Source organism: Argopecten irradians, chromosome 16, assembly GCF_041381155.1.
Source record: "Argopecten irradians isolate NY chromosome 16, Ai_NY, whole genome shotgun sequence".
NCBI classification, from domain to species: domain Eukaryota; kingdom Metazoa; phylum Mollusca; class Bivalvia; order Pectinida; family Pectinidae; genus Argopecten; species Argopecten irradians.
This window is the reverse complement of record NC_091149.1, coordinates 26464543-26487081: the sequence shown is the minus strand read 5'-3', so window position 1 is coordinate 26487081 and position 22539 is coordinate 26464543. Positions and strand designations below refer to the sequence as shown.

Genomic DNA, 22539 nt, shown 5'->3' with positions numbered 1-22539 from the left:
ATGATATTTATACATAGAACTTTTTATCTACTCTGATCGTTATCTTACAGTATGATATTTATACATTGAACTGTTTATCTACTCTGATCGTTATCTTACAGTATGATATTTATACATTAAACTGTGGATATGTTCTGTTTATACACTTTATTCACCATATTCAGTTACTTTCCAACTATGAAGATGAACAGCAGATATAAAGGTGAGATGGATGATATGTACAACATACATGGGCATGCTGGAAATATGTGTCGAGAAGCCACATTAGACAATTTGAGTAAGTGTTTGCCTTCAGCATTTCCTGTTCAATACGTTATCTAAGATATTCCGTAGATGTCATTATAAACTTTTGTAATATTCCAATTGTCCCTCTGCTATCGCCGTGTGTCGGTAGAGGACGTGTCGAATACCATTTATCAATGATATATTATCATTTGAAAAGTCCACACACTTGTGCCAGTGATACGTTGATAAGGTTTACCAATACTTTACGGTCGGATGACGTTGGTTGTAAATCAACAAATGGCTTACAACCAGTACTTAACATAGGATAATTGTGTCAAAAACTCTGATATGGCCACCATCGTGATGAATGGCCTCAATATCAAGGTCACCTTGTGTAACTGTACTGGGATACTCCAAATACAGGTAGACTTATTTTGGTGATAAAATTTGTACAATTCGTCTCCTTCTTCTTCTTTTTCTTCCCTTTCTTCATACACGTTTCGGTTAATCTGTAATTTTGATTTTGATTGAAATTTTCACTTTATCGTCTATCTACTTCAAATCTTAAGTCAGCGACAATGAAATGTTATGAGCAGTACAACTTCATGAAATGCCTATGTATTACCTAGCTTATCTTTAAAACAGTATCTATAAATGTAAATACTTAGCAAATTATATGTAATTAAGAGCACTGAGTATTGAGACGATTATGTCTACACAGTAGTTATGTTCTATAAAGGGAGGATAATCCTGTCAAGACCAAGCCATCCCACATTAGAACCAGTAAACATAGCAGATTTTGGAACAGCGGACGGAAACGCCTCTCTGTCTCTCATCAAGGAAATGATTGGTAAACAATTAAATCAGTATATTTCTATCTCTATTTATGATTTGTAGTGTAATATTTGGAATTGTTTTTCAGTCTATATCCGTGTTAGTCATTGTTTAGTCGTCTGTTTCGCGTGAGATTCTTGACAGTCCTCTTTTGAGAAAATCAGTGATTTGTTTTCTATATATTTTTCATATAATTGATAACATGGCTGCAGTTGCCGATTGGTATACATTATTAACGACTATTCCTCTTCGACGTGATATTCTTGACCGTCCTCTTTTGAGAAAACCGCTGATTTGTTTTCTATATCTTTTTCCATGAAATTGATAACATGACTTCTTTCCGTTCAGATGCCGATTGCTATACAGTATTAACGACTATTCCTCTTCGACGTGATATTTTTGACCGTCCCCTCTTGAGAAAACCGCTAATTTGTTTTCTATTTATTTCCCTTTCAGATGTCGTATATTCAAACGCACCTGGGGGAGCAGCATCCAATCGTTGTATACTATAATGATCATCCAAGGAACGACTTTAATCTTCTCAGCAAGGTTATACAAGGTCAGCGTTTGTCACAGTTACTACTGTATTGTTCACTCTTTACAAATTCATCAAAGGTTTTAGTTGTATATCCTTATGTTATAAATAATCTATAGTTAAAAAGTTTTCGACAAGATCATTGATGGAACTCGTCATACTTCTGATAATTTGGTATTATTTGGATAATTAAGGTACTGACCAGGAGCCTGGACTTAATACCACCGGTAATGTGTATGATTTGACATTAAGGTACCTACCAGGAGCCTGGACTTAAAACCACCGGTAATGTGTATGATTTGACATTAAAGCTGACAATGCAAGTTTAAAATTATTAACATGATTTTTTTTTAAATAAGTATACTCGTTTTTCCAAGAATCGTTTATGAGACATTCCCCGGTTTAGGACAGCCATTTTTGTTTTACTATTCCGACGACCTCACCGAACCCACTATATTAAAGTGCGTGAATCGATCACACAAGCGCAAGCTCATTTCAATGTACCTATACACCTCAGCAGTCCACAGGTTATATCACCTACAAATAGGTAAACACAAAACCCTCACCTGTAAAACTATATGGTAACTATTTTAGCAGCAAGAAAAACTTGTCAAACTCCTCTAAGTTGTCATTTTAGATGTTTCTCCATATAAAATTCCAAGCAATTGCATAGAAATCCAAAAATATTCCGTCCACATATCTCCGTATATCCATCGTACCGACGCACTTCAACTGACTATATACACGTGTGTATACGTTCCTGACCCAAAACCTGACCGAGCGACAACTATCAAGGACACACACATCGTGTCGTTGTACATGTACGTGTGCAAAATTTAGTTTACATTGAAGTGTTTTATTAGTTCGTATTGGAGACATATGTTGGGATATAGCTGACAACACATTCATCTATTATTTCAATGAAATATTCTCAGGTGAGTGCAGTGTTTATTTTCAATTTGACATTGTTATTTGCAATATCGGGGCATGTGTATCTGAGACAAGATATGTTTAGAATGATACACGTGTGTCAAGTGTCCCGTGCTTTATATAGGGGGTTGGCCAGTGAAGGTTACTAAAGCAGAGCAAAAGAAAAATGGCTGCCACTTCCTTAGATACCACACTGTCATAACTAGGGGATGTCTCAGAAACATTTTTTGAAAAAAAAATATTTCGTGAATATTTTTTTTTTTTAATTTCAACTGCATGTTTTTTAACTTGATTTGTCAGCTTTAAGGTACTGACCAGGACCCTGGACTTTATACCCACCAGTAATGTGTATGATTTGATATTAAGGTACTGACCGGGAGCATGGACTTAATACCACCGGTAATGTGTACCCAGTGATGATACCGAGGACAATGTATGAACAGTGTCTGCCTGATAACTCTGTAGACTTGGCCATATCTACTGTAGCAATACATTATCTATCTAAACAGTAAGTATATGTACAAACTCCTCACATTTCAAATCAAATATTGCACAACCGCTTGGACATTGAAACTGGCGTCATTAGCCATGCTAGGCCATGGACTAGGAGAGTTCCACTTGCTACCCCCCCAAACCTCCGAACCAATATTTTTCGATCAGTTTAAACAAAAACAACAAAAAAACCAATGTTAACATCAAGATTGAAGATGGCTGCCATCTCGAATTTTACTAAAAATATAAACATAACATTCATAACATTGACATATTAGGTCACCTGACCAAAGGTCACGGTGACCTATTGCGATAGCTTTTTGTCCGTCATCGTCCGTCGTACATTAACTTTTTGTTATGAACACGATAACTTGAGTAAATGTGAACCGAGATTGATGAAACTTTGTATGTAGCTTAATATTAACAAGATCTCGGACGAGTTCGAGTTTCAGGGTTGCTAGGTCAGGTTCAAGGTCACTGCTACTATTTTTAGAAAATCCCTATCAGCACTTCATTCCTTGAGTGATTTTGATCACACTTAACACATAGACAAAGGATCATAATATCTCGGACAAGTTTGAGTGTGAATATTGCCAGACTAAGGTCAAGGTCACTGTTACTATTTTTAGATAATTTCTTTGTCAGCAATCTAGCGGCTTCATTCCTTGAGTGATTTTGATCAAACTGCACACAAAATACAAAGGACTGAAAAAGTTTGAGTTCCAAGGTTGTAAGGTCAAGGTCTTCAGTTACTATTTTTAGAAAATCATTTTCAGTGCTCTAGCGGCTTCATTCCTTCAGTAATTTTGATCAAACTTCACACAAATTTAAAGGACTATAATATTTTCGACGAGATACAGTTTCAGGATTGCCAGGTCAAGGTCATGGTCACTGTTACTATTTTTAGGTCACCTGACCATACGTCATAGTGACCTACTGCAATAACCTTTTGTCCATCGTGCGTTAACTTTACTTGAACATGATGACTTGAGTAAATGTTAACCGAGGTTGATGAAACTTTGTATGTAGCCTTATATCAACAAGATTTCGTACGAGTTCAAAAATGGAAATTATTCGACAGTAACGTACAAGTTATTGCCCTTTGTTCTAATTTTATCATTGTGCTTGTGACCAAGATAATTTTGGTACATGTTAACTGATTTTGATGAAACTCTGTATGTAGCCTTATATCAACAAGATCTAGGATGAGTTTGAAAAAAGAAATTTTTCGACGGTAACTATATTATAGAGTTCATGTCCTTTGTAATAATGCTATTATTGGACCTTGTGTTCTAAAGATATTGTGGTGCTTTATCAGAATTGTGAATTTTATAACCCATGGCCTCTTAATTTGCCCCTGGGGAGGAGGCTAAGTTTGCTATAGTTTATATTGAATACTTCTTGGGTATATTTTTGTTTATTTTCTAATAGAAATTATTCAAACTTTTGATTCACATTATAACCACAAGAGGACATTTTGCTATCATGTCATTTTGACCCTGTTGAATACAAGAATATTCTGAATATGATGATTTTGTTTCGGGATCCCAAATACTCATTTATTTCGTATACTGTTCACAGGATCCATCCTGTACGAAAAAATACGGGCGTATTCAGGGTGGAATTTTAAGACAAATTCCTGCTTTTATATAAACAGGAATCCTGCTAAGGTAATATAACAGGAACAGTGAGTAGAATAAGCGGAATTCGCCATTATTACAGGAATTAAGACGGAAATCAAGCGGACTTCAGCAGGAATATGAGGCGAATTATTTAAATGAGATAAGCAAGAATCTCACAAAATTATTCCGCAAAAAATCCGCCTTAGCTAGTGGAAAACATTCCGCCTTTGTCCATCGAAACGTTCCGCCTTTGTCCATTGAAACATTGACATTCCGCCTTTGTCCGCCTAAACATTCCGCCTTTGTCCGTCTAAACGTTCCGCCTTTGTCCGTCTAAACATTCCGTCTTAACATTCCACCTTTGTCCGTCTAAATATTCCGCCTTTGTCCGTCTAAACATTCCGCCTTTGTCCGTCTAAACATTCCACCTTTGTCCGCCTAAACATTCCGCCTTTGTCAGCCTAAAAATTCCACCTTTGTCAGCCCAAAGTATTCTGTGACTTAAGTCTCAAAACTGTTACTAATAAAAGTAAAAATAATCTAAACAAAAAACAAAAACAAACAAGAAAGTCAATAAGCAGGATTTTTTATCAATAAACTTATAGAGTTTAAAAGTCAATATAGCTAGTCTTTTCACCACATATGGCTCTTAGCTGATTCATATAGAGTCCTGTATATAACAATATTATGGTCAATGAATTGTCCATGATTTGTCCATGATATCTTCTACACATTGAAGATTTTTTTCTTGGCATAACTAATCCTTCCTTTTGTTGAAGATAACTTTATTCACTTAACATTGTCTGAAATATAGAAGGAAAAAAATTACATTCAATTACTTTTTCAAAAATCATTTATTCTTTTCCTTATACCTTAGCTATCCTAAGCCTATAATGTCCTTTTATATTGATAAATATAGTTAAAGCTGCATCAAGTGTTATTAAATTCGACAAATTCTACAAATTCACTTCAACTGGTTTTAGTTAAAACAAGCATGGATAAAAGTTATGCTTATTGTATAACAATTTGGATCAATTAATTGGTATCTTTGACCTAATTTTCAAAACACTTTTTCTGTGCTGAATTTGACACATTATAATAATTCAATTGTATAAGCTTTAAATTACAGTATGTTCCAAATATACCTGATGCTACTTAAATACAAATTCTCTGTGCCTAAATGACCCAACAATATTGATGCTCAAGAGATTTATATATATCTATATATATTACCGGCAATAATATGACAATAAAATTCTCACCACTTAATGTATGTCCCACAAATATCAAAATAATTACATGGTATATACTCTCCAAATGTAACTATGAATCTAAAACTCACCAGTATGAATGTTGCTCCCCATGGTTGAAATCTTCATCTCATTCTGATAATACATCCATAAACTCTTTTCTGTATAAGTTATGCAGTTGCATATTACCTTTTACTGTACCATAGAATCCAAAATACCATAAGATAGTTCCATTTCTAGAAAACTTTGATAGGGATATTTAACACAAAATCACAGAGACAAATGTCCTCCTCCATCCACAGAACTCGCTTTCAAAAGTACTGGAAAGTAGATTCACCATTGGAGAATGGAAAAATTGGGGCACAAGAAAGGATTTTTATTACGACCATAGTAATTAAAAAGTGATTTTGTTTTTCATTTGCTATATCTGATTGGAAACAAGTATATTACAGACATGTTCTAATTATTTTCCTTTTTGTGAACTTCAATCATCATGTACATATATATTCCAACAAATAGATTTAATAAGTAAATCATAGTTGTTTATAGATAAACCTATACCCTATGGTTGGCCCCTTGATGATTCACTGATCAGAATCCTTGACCTCTGGGAATCCCTTGTCCAGTGCCCAACTGGGGGGCCAATATATCTAGTATCTACTGATAAGAGATCTAGATGCCAGCATCATACTGGTAACACATTGGGAGCTGGACTTAGACATGTATATATACAGTACATATATATATATATAATATCAAAACAGAAAAATTAAAAATTGCCTAATTTACCTACTGCTAGCTATTAAATAAGTCAAAGAACTTTGAAAAGAAATATGAAAAAATATTAATATATTTTATACTATAAAAGTTTGAGTCTTCTCAAAAATTAGCAAATGTATGAAGTTACTTATCATTATACTCTTTTACAAGTCCAGCTTCAGCAATTAGTTTAAATGACATAATCAAGAATTTCAATGTTTCTATAACTTGTTTGTCTAAGTCTGAATTTCGCTAGAAAAATGATAAAGTTCAAAATTCCGCCAATTGAAAATGACAAAGATGAAATTTCCGCCTGAATTCCGTCAATTGGAAAGGGCAAAGATGAAAATTACGCCTATGAGTTTCTCAGAGGTTTAAATCTGTCTTTGTCCGCCTAAGTCCGCTTAATAAACCCTGAATATAAGATGGATTCAGGTAAAGCATTTAGGCGGACATAAGACGGAATCTTTGAAAATTCCGTGTCCGTCTAAGGTCCCGTGTTTCTTTCCGTGTTTAAAAGCAGGATTCCAACCATGATTCAGGTTGGTATCCTGGTTATGTCCGGGCGGAATCCTGTTAACAGTTTCATACAGGATGGTTGATAAAATTAGAAAGAAAAATAACAATCATATGTCAGTTATGATAAATTTTTAATATGATAGACCTCATTGCATACAGAGTTCATCAACATCAGTTCATATTTACTTCAGCTTCTGTGTTGAATACAGGAGGGAAAAATTAACACACCATGTGTTAAGTCCCTCATAGCCATTATGTTGCCCCTTAAATGATAAATTATTATTGGATGTCAGGTGACCGTTAAGGCCCATGGGCCTCTTGTTCAATATATATTGTTGTTTTTACTTGTTGATAAAATAAAATAACTGATTACGAATAATTGTATGTTATTGGGAAACATTTAAGCTGCGTCTGTAGCGGGTGGAATTTGTTTAATAAACGACAAACCCGCTGGGTTCAGATTCCTTTATGATGTTTATTCCATTTTAAAAACATTCTGTAAATATAATAAAACACAATTAGAATATTCAACTCTCAAATCATATATCATTCATTCAACACCGAATCACGCGAATAACTTTCAAAGAAAAACTTTACATTTCACACAATACCGAAAACGTATTATTGAAAAATAGATATGATATATGAAAGTAAAAACACACACTTACAACACGTATGGTGTATCAATGTAATTATGTATACACTACAAAGTATACTAGCTCCGTACGTCATGAGTACGACCATGCAATCACAACAGATTGAACTACAATATAAAAGAACACGCAATTCTTACTTCATTTCAGAAATATATAACTTTTACACACTTTACAATTACAATAATCGGATCACATGTATACAATACATGTTTATCCGTATATATTTCATATTTTAAAAATATCTAAATTATAATAATCACATTCAAACCATTTTTCATACTGGGAGAATAGGATAATGTATTAACCAAGATAAAGAACAGATAATAGAACAACCGAAAAGCAAGACTTACCCAAATTAATGAATTTCTCGACCGAGTAAACGAAACGTCCAACCAAGCACAGGGACGAAATTCAAATCTCCCGAAATACAATGAGATATATATCAAATACGTTTAACTGGCCACACTGACCAATCAAACAACTTCGTCAATGTCCGTAACAGTCACATGTCCTGTCCGTCTTAAAAGTCTGTCAGTGAACACTACTAACGGGTACACACAAACATATACGTACATACACATATAGACAAACGCAGCGCTCGCGAACATATACGATATATTACGCACGCGAGTAAAACACGGCACGGCATAGATACATATTAATATTATTATTCACTGCAAATTATATATTTGCAAATATTGAAACATCTTTCAAATACACTTTTATACCACTTTTATTTATTACATAAATTCACATAAAATATGACCCTACTACACGTCAAGCCAAATATGAAAAAAGTACTAGAAAATCACCATTTGTTTAGCTTAAAATTCTATTTTTTTCATTTCCTGCGTAGAAATCACTATACATATATTGGATTTCTTGGTTCTGATATGTATTTGTTGTTCTATTGTGGCCATTTTGATACATCATTTGTCTACTTCAGTAGAAAACTGTCATTGTTATGACAATTTTTCAATTTTTAGTGAAATTCGAGATGGCGGTAATCTTGATGACGTCATAACCGGAAGTTCATCCCAACTTATGTAATATTGACATCTTGATTTGCGATAAGTGGGTAATAGGGGTTAAGAAAGATATTGGTTCGGAGGTTTGGGAGGGGGTGCATGTTCGACCCTCCTAGCCCATGGCATATGTTAGATAAATGTTAACAAGCATTGAATGGTCGGTAAACTACGATGGTCGAAGACGGCCTGACAAATCACACATCTAATATGAATGTGACTTTTTAAAAAAATGTGTTCATGTACACGTCAACTTAATATTAGATGCGGCACATTTACATGAACATTAAAAAATGTGCACATGTACAAATGACATTTCCTATACCTATCATTCCATAGATGAATTAAATAAGCCTTCGGCGATCGCAACCAATTATAGCGACTGACCGAAGGGATCATTCAGACAATACGCCTTGATATTGTCTCTTTAGTTTATCTGTATATTCTATATGTGTTCATTATTAGGGATTTCCATCCGTTCCATTCCAAATGGAAATCCCTATTGTTTTTGTTCTGTTTTTTCTTATTATTCTTATTATTTCCACGAAACCTTCTTAACACTTTTTCTCACGAACGGAAAAAGGTCTGACGCTCAAATTTGGACACGTTATGTATGTACACGAGTGCTTGAAACGTACGTTCGAGTTTGTACGATAAGGTTCAATGTCAAGGTCACAGACGTAAAAAACAACTTTTTTGGAACGAAGTTTTAACGCTCATAACTTCATTACTGTACGCTGTACATCGTTCACGTTTTGTTATTCAGACAGATCTTGACATTGCGCGTGCTATCCCATGCCATGGTATCAGAGATTATGCCAAGGTCAAGAGTCGCTACGGGGTCAAGCAAAGGTCAAAAACGAAATTTGTCACAGAAAAGTTTTGAAGGGCGCATATGACAGATCATGCTCTCAGGAACATAAAATGACCAATTTCAAGATCATTTTGATTCAAAATGGCGGAGATATAGGACAGTGAAAATCGAAATTTTAGTTTATATTTGTCCCTGCGCGAGACGTTTCAGCGCCTTTAAACCTGTATGTACAGTCTTGCTTTTTCGTACCTGTGTTGTATGAACTTTTGTCTTCAAAACTGAATTTCAAAGGGGTTATATAGAAAAATTGCGGAAATATAGCTCTCTAAATATGGCAATTTGTTTCATTTTCTTATTTTTTTTCCGTAATTTGTGAGCTTGTAGGGCCTTAATAATTTAATGTAGGGCGTTTGATTTTCGTAAATGTAGACTTTGACATATTGTCTGTACAGGCTTGTAATTTCAAAGTTATAAATTTGAAAATGGCGGAAAAATAGCTCACCGTATATTGCGTTTTGTTCATTTATTAACGTAAATTTTACCGTAATTTATGAAATTTCAAAGAGAAATGTTTTGAATTGGATGTGAAAGAGCATGCTCTCAGGAACATAAAATGACCAATTTCAATGTCATATCATTCAAAATGGCGGATCTATTGGACATCAAAAATCGAAATTTTAGTTTATATTTGTCCCTGCGCGAGACGTTGCAGCGCCTTTAAACCTGTATGTACAGTCTTCATTTTTCGTACCTGTGTTGTAGGAACTTTTGTTTTCAAAAGTTATGGATTTCAAAGGGGTTATATAGAAAAATGGCGGAAATATAGCTTTCCAAATATGGCAATTTGTTCCATTTCCTTATTTTTCCCCGTAATTTGTGAGCTCGTAGCGCGTTTAACATTTCATGTAGGATTTTGATTTTTTTGTAAATGTAGACTTTGGCCTATTGGCTGTACAGATTTTTAATTTCAAAGACATAAATTTGAAAATGGCGGAAATATAGCCCTTCGAATATTGCGTTTCGTTCATTTTTTAAAGTAAATTTTGCCGTAATTTATGAAAATTCAAAGAGAAATCTTTTGAAATTAATGTGAAAGCGCATGATCTCAGACACATATAGTGACTGATTTCAAGGTCATATGATTCAAAATGGCGGAGATATAGGATGTCAATTGCCCTTTCGGCGATTTTATTTTGTGCATGGGATGTTTGGACGAATGTGATGAGATTACAAATGTTGCCAAACGGAGATAATCTTAAATTTAATTGTAAGAGTTATTCCGCATTGGTCAAAGATCTCCATAAGAAAATGAGTTGAAACCAAACAGATATGTATTTTGGTTGTAAAGAATCAAGACATGTACATGTAGAGCGAGTTCCCCAATCCAACCTCACGTCCATGAAACAACTGTAGTTTGGTATAAGTTTTCAATTACTACAAGATAGTTTATACGGAATATCTTTGTATAGAAGATCAAAACGTGCAAGAGGGGCGGGGCAAAAGAGTCAAATTAAAATTCAGATTAAAAATTATTAAAAAGATCTTTTTATTACGTATACCAATAATTGGGTGGAAATCCCGTGTTTTGATCGCGATCAAATCTAGTTGTTCATGTTTTTATGTACGTCAGTGACCGTCCTTAACATGTAATTTTATTTGTTCTTCTTGTCTTGATAAAGGGGCATACCGCCTCGAAAATTCGACAATCTTTGCCCTATATTCAAGAAGATCATATATGTCTAATGTTGTTTATTGCATTACTCGTATTACAACGTATTCGCGGGAAACAAATTTTATCGGGGCACGTGATTTCGTCTACGGTCATGTAAATGTTTCAACCGTAACACGGCAATGATGCATTCCAGACCTTATACTGCACCTGTACCTATATATAGCTATAGCCACACTGCCGTGTTGTATTGGTGCCGTTAGCAGATAAAGGCCAGGCTGCGAGAATATTACAGCGCACCTGTGGCAAAATCTGGGTTACGCGGAGAACATTTCATTTCACCACTTACATGCACATGTATGTACTAATTATTTGGAAAGATTTCATGTATTAAATGTTAACATGGACCAACTTTTTAGAACAAATAAAATTAAACACATTTTACAGCTAACAATGATGTAAGATAATACGACCATACTAACTACAGGTGTGCTATGTTTCACATGTACATTGTGTGGCCAACGCATTAACACATTAATACGTGTTAAAAGTAATTTATATGATGTGTATAAACGGGCCAAAACAGAAAACAAATCACTTCAATGTAAGTGTATTATGATATTTCATTGTGATGCATACCTGAAAATGGGTTTAAATGTGCATTTGCCACAAAGAGAAAGAGAACTATTTCTTGCCTCGTAACGTTTCATTAATTTATTGTAGGTTTGTGCTAAAATTGTCTCCCAAATTTTGCAAATGATCCCAATAGGACCAAAAACCGAATATTTATGTGATGTAAGGGCTCCACTCATGCATATTTTTTTAACTCTGGTCTTTTACCGTTTTTGCGTATTTTAAACCACTTTAGATACAGTATACCTGTATACAATGAATAAATACACACACAAATATTTTTTCTTATATTCTTTGAAATTGTATGCTTACTAATAGACTCAGTACTTCCGTCGTTATCCATGCTGTTTATGCAAATGAAAAACTACACCGTTTCAAAAAAGTGACGGTGAGAGTACGCGTCAAAAATGCTTGGAATTTCAATAGGAGTAAGAAGTATCATGTACTTGCACACATGACACATCTAAGGTGAAGTGTACACGTACATATTTTAAAAAAATGTGTTCATGTAAAAGTCCCATGCGTTTTAGATGTGTAATTCTTCAGGCCGTCTTCGGCCATTGTAGTAAACGGTCGTCCTAGTACTAAAACAATTTATTAACATATATAAGTAACAAGAGATCCTAGAGGGATCTTGGCACCCACCAAAGAATGATCTATATCTGACAATGGAAAGAGGGATCTTTTCCCTGCTTTTCAAACTTTTTCAAACACTATATATAAAACTTGAGACAGATCGCTATAGTACTTTCTAAGGAATAGTGGTAACAAACTTTAACAATGAAATCCAAGATGGTAGCCATCTTGTTGACTTATCAGTTACAATATGCACAACTAGGGCCCTAAGGGGACCTACACATAAAATTTGAGAGAGATCCCTTCAGAACTGTTTTAGAAATAGCAATAACAAACTTTAGCTTACAAAATCCAAGATGGCTGACAGGCGGTCATCTTGTTGACTGATTGGTCTTAAAACACAATATGCACAACTAGGGATCTAGGGGGACCTACATATGAAATTTGAGAAAGATCCCTTCAGTACTTTTTGAGAAATAGCGGTAACAAACTTTAACTACCAAAATCCAAAATGGTCGCCTGTCAGCCATCTTGTAGACCGATCGGTCCCAAAATGCAATATGCACAATAAGGGTCCTAGGGAAACATACATATGAAATTTGAGAAAGATCTCATCAGTACTTTTTGAGAAATAGCGGTAACAAACTTTTATTACCAAAATCCAAGATGGCCGCCTGTCAGCCATCTTCTTGACCGATCGGTCCCAAAATACACAAAATGTACAACAAGGGTCCTTGGGGAACCTACATATGAAATTTGAGAAAGATCCCTTCAATCCTTTCTGCGAAATAGCAGTAACAAAAATTGTTAACGAACGGACGGACGGACCACGGACGGACCACGGACGAAAGGCGATTTGAATAGCCCATCATCTGATGATGGTGGGCTAAAATATTTATATTGAATTAAGCGGTCAACTGTGGCCAGCGACCACTGAAATCGTGTCCAAATAATGACTCCACTTTTCTCCAACCATTCACTGATTTGTCACCGGTTTAAGCCGTGGGACGTCATGACTTTATGCAGTGTGGCCGTGGCGTGCATTGTAGATGATGTCATAAATATTGACGTGTATACGATGGATCTATGTTCATGCTTCTTTGAAGGCTATTATCTTTCTTTTTCTTTTGTATATGAGGAAAAAGAATCATTCCCTACTTATGAGTGTGCGACAACAACATACAGGGAGTGGGACGACTGGTTCGCCCGTTGTCAGTATAATGTGACCGGGTGGGGTGTGTTGCTTGGTGTCTTCGGCAGCATGCTTCAGTGATATAGCACTATAAAAAGGGCAATAGTTCCACTATACAAGAAGACACAACACGAATATATACCGCAGTCTCCCAAAACACGCACCTCGCACAACATACACGCAACACTACGCATACATGGGAGGCCGTCCTTACATGACCATAGCTGTTAATAGGACGTTAATAAATCAAACAAACAAACAAACAACATCACAACCCTCGGAGGAATTTCGGACTGACCAACACTCGGGTTAGACGTTTGTGAATTAACCCTCCAGTTGTGATTTTTGTCACGCCCTCTAGAAGGGAAATCTTTTAATAGTCATAGTTGCCCTTGGTGATCACGTGACTACACTTGTTTGCAGCTCCATACATGCATTTTGTACAATAATTATTCATAAATTATGTGTATTCCACAGGTTGTCAGTGTCTCTATTACAGACACCACATACACACGCGCTCGAAATCTATCGAACCTGCAGTTTTTTTCCCCTGCTCACTTCATCTATTCTCCATTTTCAAATCATCATTGTATATACATCTGTAATACGTGTTTTTGTGTTGCCGTCTTATAGTAACCTAGGTAGACGCTCGTAAATACTGTATTTGCCTTTAGTTTTAATAAACATACGTCCGCCTTATGTTATTGTATACTGATGTCGCTTAGACACCCGTCAGCAAGGGTTATACCTTATTACCAAATGGTTTAGGGCTAACATCTTGTTACTGGTTCTAGTCAAATAAGAATGGAGGGTTTAGTTGATACGGACATCAAACCGGACTCCATTACTTTGACTTATCTTAAACTTAAGGAATTCGTCGCAGACGTCTTGACCAGAGAACAATTCACATATGACGTAATATTCATCTTGCAAAAATACTAATATATATATATGCGTATATCTAGATAAACAGTATAAATATCATCTTTATTAATTTAAATGTTTTCTTTTTCAATTATTTTCAGAGTTTGTCCGATCAAACATGGTGTGACCTTCGAAGAAGCGGACGAAGAAGAACGCCAATTGATGAGTGAACAAGGGGAAGCAGACTGGAGGGCTTTTGTACTTTCAAGGGGACGGGAACTCAAGCCTGGTTTGTTTAGTTTCAATAGTAACAGAGATAGTCATAAAACTATTCCACAACAGGATATTGAACTTCGGGATATACTTCTCAAACGGTAATAGACTTCAGTAAAATCCGATCGAGGTTCTACCGAGATTTTACCTACAATGCCTACATCTCCTTCATATCCAGCATATAACTTCATATTACTTTGTTTATAAAAACTTTATCACCGTGAATGTTATGTATAAATGTCCTGTCGATATGGAGACATGACGATTGTTTACTAAAGCCATATCATATTTCCCGATAAATATGACTTGACGCGGATAAAAAACGCGCCATAGCTTGATAAAGCCAAGACAGTGAATTATTTGTTTTTGTCAGATAGGTAGTTTTGCTTTTTTGAGGCGTTTTGCCAAAACATTGTTGGGCTAAAGTAACAGTTAACTAATTCAACGCCTATACCCACAATACCTAGCTAAGGTCTTGTTCAGGAGTTCAGATATCATCACTAACGACATATGAACATCACATCATTATTATTGGGTCAAACTAGTTAGAATGTAAGGCAGTTAAAGATTCTGCATTTTTACATAAACCTCTTGTTGTAGCTAACCTGCTTAGCACCCTTTAGAACCATCAATTGTCACACAGCGTTCATCTTCCGGGATCAGGTTTGAATCTATTTTGACCTCTCACGATTTCGAAGTTTTATAGAAGTTTTGTTAGCGTTCAATCACAAATTAGTTTCGTTATCTAGAAAAGTCTTATTGAATATAGTTCAAGTGGCTTGATTCAGCATATTGGTAAATCAAACTATCATTCAAATATGTTATAGAAAATTAGCCAAAATTTTGTGCTTACGACGCTGGTAATAGGGGGCAGTCCCTGAACAGCGAGATCGAGTCATTTTAGCTCATTAAAATACTAATATCTTAGTGGTGTATATTCAGCAGTGCAGAAATAGGCATCAGTCTGCGATTATTACTTCTAGGATAACTTTTACACTATTTAAACATTTGTCTTTTTTTTAATCAATTTAATGCTATGCCTTCTGAGTTATCAAACGAAGCCAAAGCCACCATATATGACACTAGCCCTGTAATTTACACAAAAAATATTAAAAACTACAAAACGCGATTGAAAATAATAAATGAATAGAACTTTGTTAAAATTGTTGCACTGTCACAAAAAAAAATACATTTTAAAATATTCATTCATAGAATTACAAACTGATATTGTATGAAGACCATTTGAAATCTGTCTTTTTTTACCGGGCAAACATCAACGAAATACATAAAGGTAAATGGAATTCCGATTGTAAAGATCTAAACTCAAAGATCAACACGCGCTTGAAGCACGAATTCGAATGTGATATTGATTGTCCAGTTAGACTGCTGAGGTTAATTGTTTTTTTTGCATATGACGTTTTACAACCTCTGTTTTATCACCCGAATATGTTCTACGCGTGCAGGTTGCCTTGCCCTTGGTAAGACAGAGAAATCTTTTCCTCACAAGAAGTGCAGATATTTGTAGAAATTACTCTCCCTGTCTTTTGAACACCATGAACACCATGTAATCGACAGGGTCCAGAGTATCCTTGAGGTGGAGTGTTTGTCGTCCTATTGATGGCCGTGTCGGTCGACAATGTTGACGGCTAATTCATTCAAGCTGAAGTTGTAGACAAGATTTCTCTGTCCCTCTCTATCATATGGCTCTGGCGGAGGTGGTGACGTGTGTGAGGCAGAGGTACACAGTAAAGTCTCAAACCTCGGTCTCTTCTCAGTCCTCAATCTAGGATCAGTCTGCCTGGGGCCTATTGCGGCCCTCTATTTATAATGTTTGGGTACGTGACTGGTGCACGTGCCGTTGGGACAATACTTACCCCAAAGGTTACCCAGGTCATCATAAACTGTCAACATTTACTGACTTAAATTCAGAATACAGCCTTACCAGCGACTGATGCAGACTTCTGACTGGACTTGGTTGAGATTCGACAGAACCGGCTGCATTATGAACATTTTGCACAAAACTACACAGCGCAGTTTAACAGGTGTGCGGACTACGTGATGTCCTGTCATTCCTTCCAGAACATTCCACGTAGTCTCTACCATACTTATTCTGGAACAGTTATCTAATAAGTTGGTCGCCTAGTTTAACACGTGCATAGACCGTGCAATGTCCTGTCATACATTCCAAAACATCCCACGTAGTCGCTACTATGTATGTGCCGTAACAATTTACTAATATTTCGGTCACCTAGTTTGGCCATGCCTTAAAACAACAACCTAACTATGACTGCAAGCATAAATAAACAATCCCGCGTTACTGACCTTTAAGTAAACTACACATCGGTACTGGGTCTAAGCAACATTATATACATCAAAATAATGCACTGTGAAAATAAACACAGCCTTATAAATATATATGTGGTTGTTATTAAACAACTAATACTTGTACTCTAATACGATATACACGATTTACATGATAACCTCTGTCATTATTCAACAAGTACTCCACTTCCTGTTTACCTAGCGGGGATATTCAAATATTATATCTATCACCAATACAATTCTTGGGGACTTAAGCAAGACGAACAGCCTGCCTACCTCTATAGGGTAACTACAGCTCTTTAACGTTTTGTTGTTAGAATAACGTTTATTTATAACGATGACAGTTTGAAGCCAAAATGGGATTTCTATACCGAATTCAGCTGATTTATAACAATACCAGGCATATTCCACACAAAAGCGATTAACTTTCTAAGCTCCAACCACTTTATTTATGAATGTTTTTGAAGGGGGAGCTGTCATCGTTTTATCGGCTTCCTGTAATGATAAAGGGAAACTACCATCCTTTTTTGACGAAGGACATTCAGTTCTTGGCCGCATCGTGTCTGATATGGTCGGAGAAGGAATAATCACACAGGTTTGTAAAACTTATAAATTATTCAGTATGCATATCAAAACAAATCATCATTCTTATGAACTGTATAGTATTCTTTTAAACAGGCCAAAATTACTCGTAGGGATCATATTAATTTCCTTTTGCGTGTTTTCATAGCAACAAAATTGCTCGATGTACCTTCCGTTACCCAATACATTATATTTCTGATTTTGACCATCCAGATCTTTGGCATTGTAAACTGATCTTGATTTGGCCTAGTAATCTATTGTGGGTGAGATCTGGATTTGGCTTAGATATATATTGTGGGTGAGATCTGGATTTGGCCTAGATATATATTGTGGGTGAGATCTGGATGTGGCCTAGATATATATTGTGGGTGAGATGTGGATTTGGCCTAGATATAAATTGTGGATGAAATCTGGATTTGGCCAAGATATATATTGTGGGTGAGATGTGGATTTGGCCTAGATATCTATTGTGGAGGAGATATGGATTTGGCTTAGATATATTTTGTGGGTGAGATCTGGATTTGGCCTAGATATATATTGTGGCCGAGGTCTGCATTTGGCTAAGATATATATTGTGGGCGAGATCTGGATTTGGCCTAGATATATATTGTGGGTGAGATGTGGATTAGTCCTAGATATATATTATGGGTGAGATGTGGATTAGTCCTAGATATATATTTTGGGTGATATCTGGATTTTGCCCAGATATATATTGTGGATGAGATCTGGATTTGGTCTCGTTGAGATATATATTATGGGTGAGATGTGGATTTGTCCCAGATATATATTTTGGGTGGGATGTGGATTTGGTCCAGATATATATTGGTGGGTGAGATGTGGATTAGTCCTAGATATATATTTTGGGTGATATCTGGATTTTGCCCAGATATATATTGTGGATGAGATCTGGATTTGGTCTCGTTGAGATCTGAATTTGTCATTGATGTGAACGTCCTGAAGGTGATGATCCTCACCACCTTGATTTGTCCTGTCAAGGAGAGAAAACAGAGGACTTTTATATTCGTTTTCACCACTCACTTCTTTGCCATAGTGGTTTTATTTCCTGTGTTTGCAATTATCCGGATTGGACCACATTTCTAAGTCTCGTAAATGTGGTGATCAAGTTTAGACCGATTTTTTTCTTGTTGATGAATTTTCCGGATATGACGTAAATCGGTGTGTCCCTAATTGTGGTGAATCATAGGGCGCTTACTCTGCCAGAGCCTGGCCTTCTTCTGACTTAACAAGAATCCTCCTAAAAATGTACACTATTACATGATGTTGTATATTGTTTATTTAGGGACTGATTTTTATTGTTTGTTGTCTACTGGTGTGTAGACTGCATTTCTGTACAGATATTTTTAATGACACACGTTACCGCGTCATGTTGAAATATATGTACAGAAAATGCAATTTGCACACCAGTAAACAACAAACAATAAAAAAAAATCCTGATATTTACTTTTCGACCGACCCTGTCATTTCATTTAAAATAAGTGTTTAAATGAAATAAAACTTTTTTTTTTCAAAGTTATACGATTGTTGAAACAGCCGGTCAATTGATGGAATCTCGGAACAGGTGTTTTCAAATTGGCGGGAAATAATGTTAAATTAAGAAAGTACACAAATATAGCTCCACATCAACTTTATCATTTTTTTCATCCCATTCATAAATTTTTTTTTTTTTTAAAATTTTTTTCTGATATATTATTTAATATTTACATAACATTCATACATGCAATATATTGAAGATTTGTCATACAGATACAATAGGCCTAACATTCACACTATTTGCGGAAGTCATGGTTCCGGTGTGTGTATTCTTGCGCGGCAACCACGGGTTTACGCAAGTGTAAACGATTTCGCAGTTGGTAAGGTTATATAGCAAAGAGAAAACGGAAATGTATATATTTTTGCCCAAATGGATGCATCTTTTTATGATTAAATTTTTGTTAACTTTAAATTATGTTCTGTTAGTTTTTTTTTATATTCATATAGGATGAATATCGGGCAACAAACCTTTATATCCTTCATGGAAGAACCGAATATGATTTTAGGAAGCCATTTACAAGTGGACTACCGGACATAAAAGAACTCGGACTGGAATTGGTGACAACTAATATAAGCTCATGGCATCTCCCTCATCGTATTTTCGACATTATTGACAAAGGTATCTTTGTAAGAAAATAATCCAACTCAAGTGGTCTACTATCAATTCATTGTCACATAAGAGTAGTATGTTTATAAATAAATCATCAATGTTGAAGGCCTTACAACACAAAATGTACCTTTATATTAGCTTTACAATAAGGTAGCTAAAGTTTCCCTTGAGCCCTTGAGTAATACGTTAATTAACGTCGGTTTCAGCGACATTCTTTATGGAAATTGGAACAAACATCGACGAATTCCAGTTTTAGTAAGAATACAAAATATTAAGATTACCTAATCGTACATATATACGATTAAGCAGGCCGGAATTGTACGCTGTACCCATGACTGAGCTGGATACCCGTAAGGTTTGCAAATGAAATAATAAATTAATTACCTGTGGGATGCCAAATGCCTATATGGTAATAGAAACCACTGATTACACATTATCATGGATAGCCAGCTGGTGTCGGTAGAGGAAGAGGACAAAGTTTTCAAAGTTCACGAAATCTAGTCCTCCTGCATCTTCCTGAAGTTAATAATATATTAGGTTGTCATTTGAATGTCCCACACGCATCATTTTGTAGTATAGAATGTAATTGACGGTAGGGGACGTATGTTGCTTACAACACTTACTGTAAGCTTGTTAATTCATGCATATCTCATATGCTTTCGAATAATGATTTACAACACATGCATTGTGTACTGTACACGTATTCTTATAAAAATGGGAAAATTATGATGTAATGTATAAATAAATGCTTAGAGGAACGACAGCACAATAAAATACAGTTAAATGTTAAACCCCTTGTTTTCGCGAAAATACGAAGATTTGCATATATTTTATTTGAAAAATGATGTAAAAATGAACTGTTATATACACCGAAAGTGTCACTATTTAAAATAAGACTTTCTTATCCTTTGGCAGATACCACAGGAAAGCAGGAGTATTCCCAGATGATAGTTTCTATGATGTTTCCATGGATGCATCATGTTTTGTACGGAGGATTGTCAAACTCGAGAAGCGAGGAGGAAAAAGAACAAATCATCACCCAATACTTTGACAGATTACAAACATACGCCTACAATCATTCTGACTCCAAACCGTCCATTTTCTTTACCGAGGTTGTGATAAAAAAGAACATTAAATTGACACAGCATTCCTGACATGTCGGAACTGATGTGAGAACCCTACGGTGATCTTAATTCTATACTCGACAGTACTGTATGTATAGTTGACATTTACATATAATAATCGAAGACAAATTCATGTATATAACAAAATAAAAAGTATATCTATTTTCCCGTGTATATATCGATGTGCTCTTTTCGCGCGCATGAAACGGTTACCCCGACACATCAGACAATATCTGAAAGTTGACCAATCAGAAGCCAGGGAACAAAACAACACGATCTCTATTTATATCATTAGAAGTAGTTAGTGAATACAGCTATTGATTTGTAATACCATTAAAGTGAACAGTCGGGCAAGGATGGCTAAAGTCGGTAAAAATGGTGTGAATGTATTCAGTATAATTTCTTATGAAATGGAAAAATAAAATCTCTCGTCAAAATCTGTCTGCGTACGAAGAAATTAATTTAAAGTATGGAAATTCTAAAACGTCCTCCCGGCTCACTATGTCCGTGGTTACATTTCCACGCAGCCTCGCTTTCAATGCTTTCAACTTTTCTTTACTTTAATGGTCAGAACTGGAAAACTAAGCAGAACTTGACCGTCGTATTAATATGTGAGAACTTTTGGAAGGCCAATGAACGTATTAGACTGGTTTTCTTTGCCCGACTATTCACTTTAAAGGGTGTTCTATACGCGCAGAGAATTATATATATATAACTTACTTACTACTGCCCTGTAATTGCAGTGCTTTCACAGTTCTAATTAAAACTATTGATACGTATATGTAGACACTTCGAATTACATACAAACTAGATAACTCGATTGATGAACATATAGCTAAATACACATTATGTGGTATCTTGATAATAATACATATTTGTCTTAATGTATTAGACTGAGAAATGACATAATCTATTTAATATGATGAAACAGCAAATCGCTAGTAATCAACAGTATTATCACTAGGAGGAACCATACAGTAAATTCCGTCATGACCAGAATAATCCATACAGTAGCCCCCGAATAAAAAAAAACCATGATTGTGAAAATCCCAAATAATAATTTCTCACATACATTAAAATCTTTCCTTAATTCGACCAATAATAATTGCAGATTTTGGTCGGTTCGAATGCTGGTGTTGTTGGTTAATGGTTGATTATGTACGATAATGAAGTGGTTATCAATATGTATAAAAATCATACCGATTGCAAAAGTTCTTCCGTGGCCCAAGCAAATATGTAACATTTGCGACGAGGATATGGAAATAACATGTCGGAAAACGTATGCATTGACAATCAAACAATCCATTCACATTGATGCATAGATTACCTGGTGGCCGCTCTGTGAACATTCAGTGTTTATGTTTCGGAAAGGCGGTGGGGGATGATTAGATAACTCGATTGGTTTGATGAATCGACAATGACAACAATTTCATGCGATATTTTGCATTGGTCAAGTTGCCGGTGGGAGGAAACAGGGGTACG

At 35.5% G+C, this 22539-nt stretch overlaps 1 protein-coding gene across 1 annotated transcript; it reads left to right on the top strand.

The window, feature by feature from the left end:
• The first annotated feature begins 1533 nt into the window (after positions 1–1533).
• On the top strand, positions 1534–21708 carry LOC138311065 (uncharacterized). The gene is made up of 6 exons (XM_069252491.1): positions 1534–1618; positions 2891–3032; positions 14757–14884; positions 17658–17785; positions 19771–19942; positions 20849–21708. Exons 2-6 carry the CDS (start codon positions 2941–2943, stop codon positions 21085–21087), a joined length of 759 nt encoding a protein of 252 aa, XP_069108592.1. The 5' UTR covers positions 1534–1618; positions 2891–2940; the 3' UTR covers positions 21088–21708.
• Positions 21709–22539: the final 831 nt, after the last annotated feature.

Coding starts and splice junctions, on each gene's coding strand:
- LOC138311065 (XM_069252491.1), top strand. CDS start 2,941: ATGATACCGAGGACAATGTATGAACAGTGTCTGCCTGATAACTCTGTA. Junction 3,033..14,756: donor ATACATTATCTATCTAAACA/GTAAGTATATGT, acceptor AATTATTTTCAG/AGTTTGTCCGATCAAACATG. Junction 17,786..19,770: donor GAGAAGGAATAATCACACAG/GTTTGTAAAACT, acceptor ATATTCATATAG/GATGAATATCGGGCAACAAA.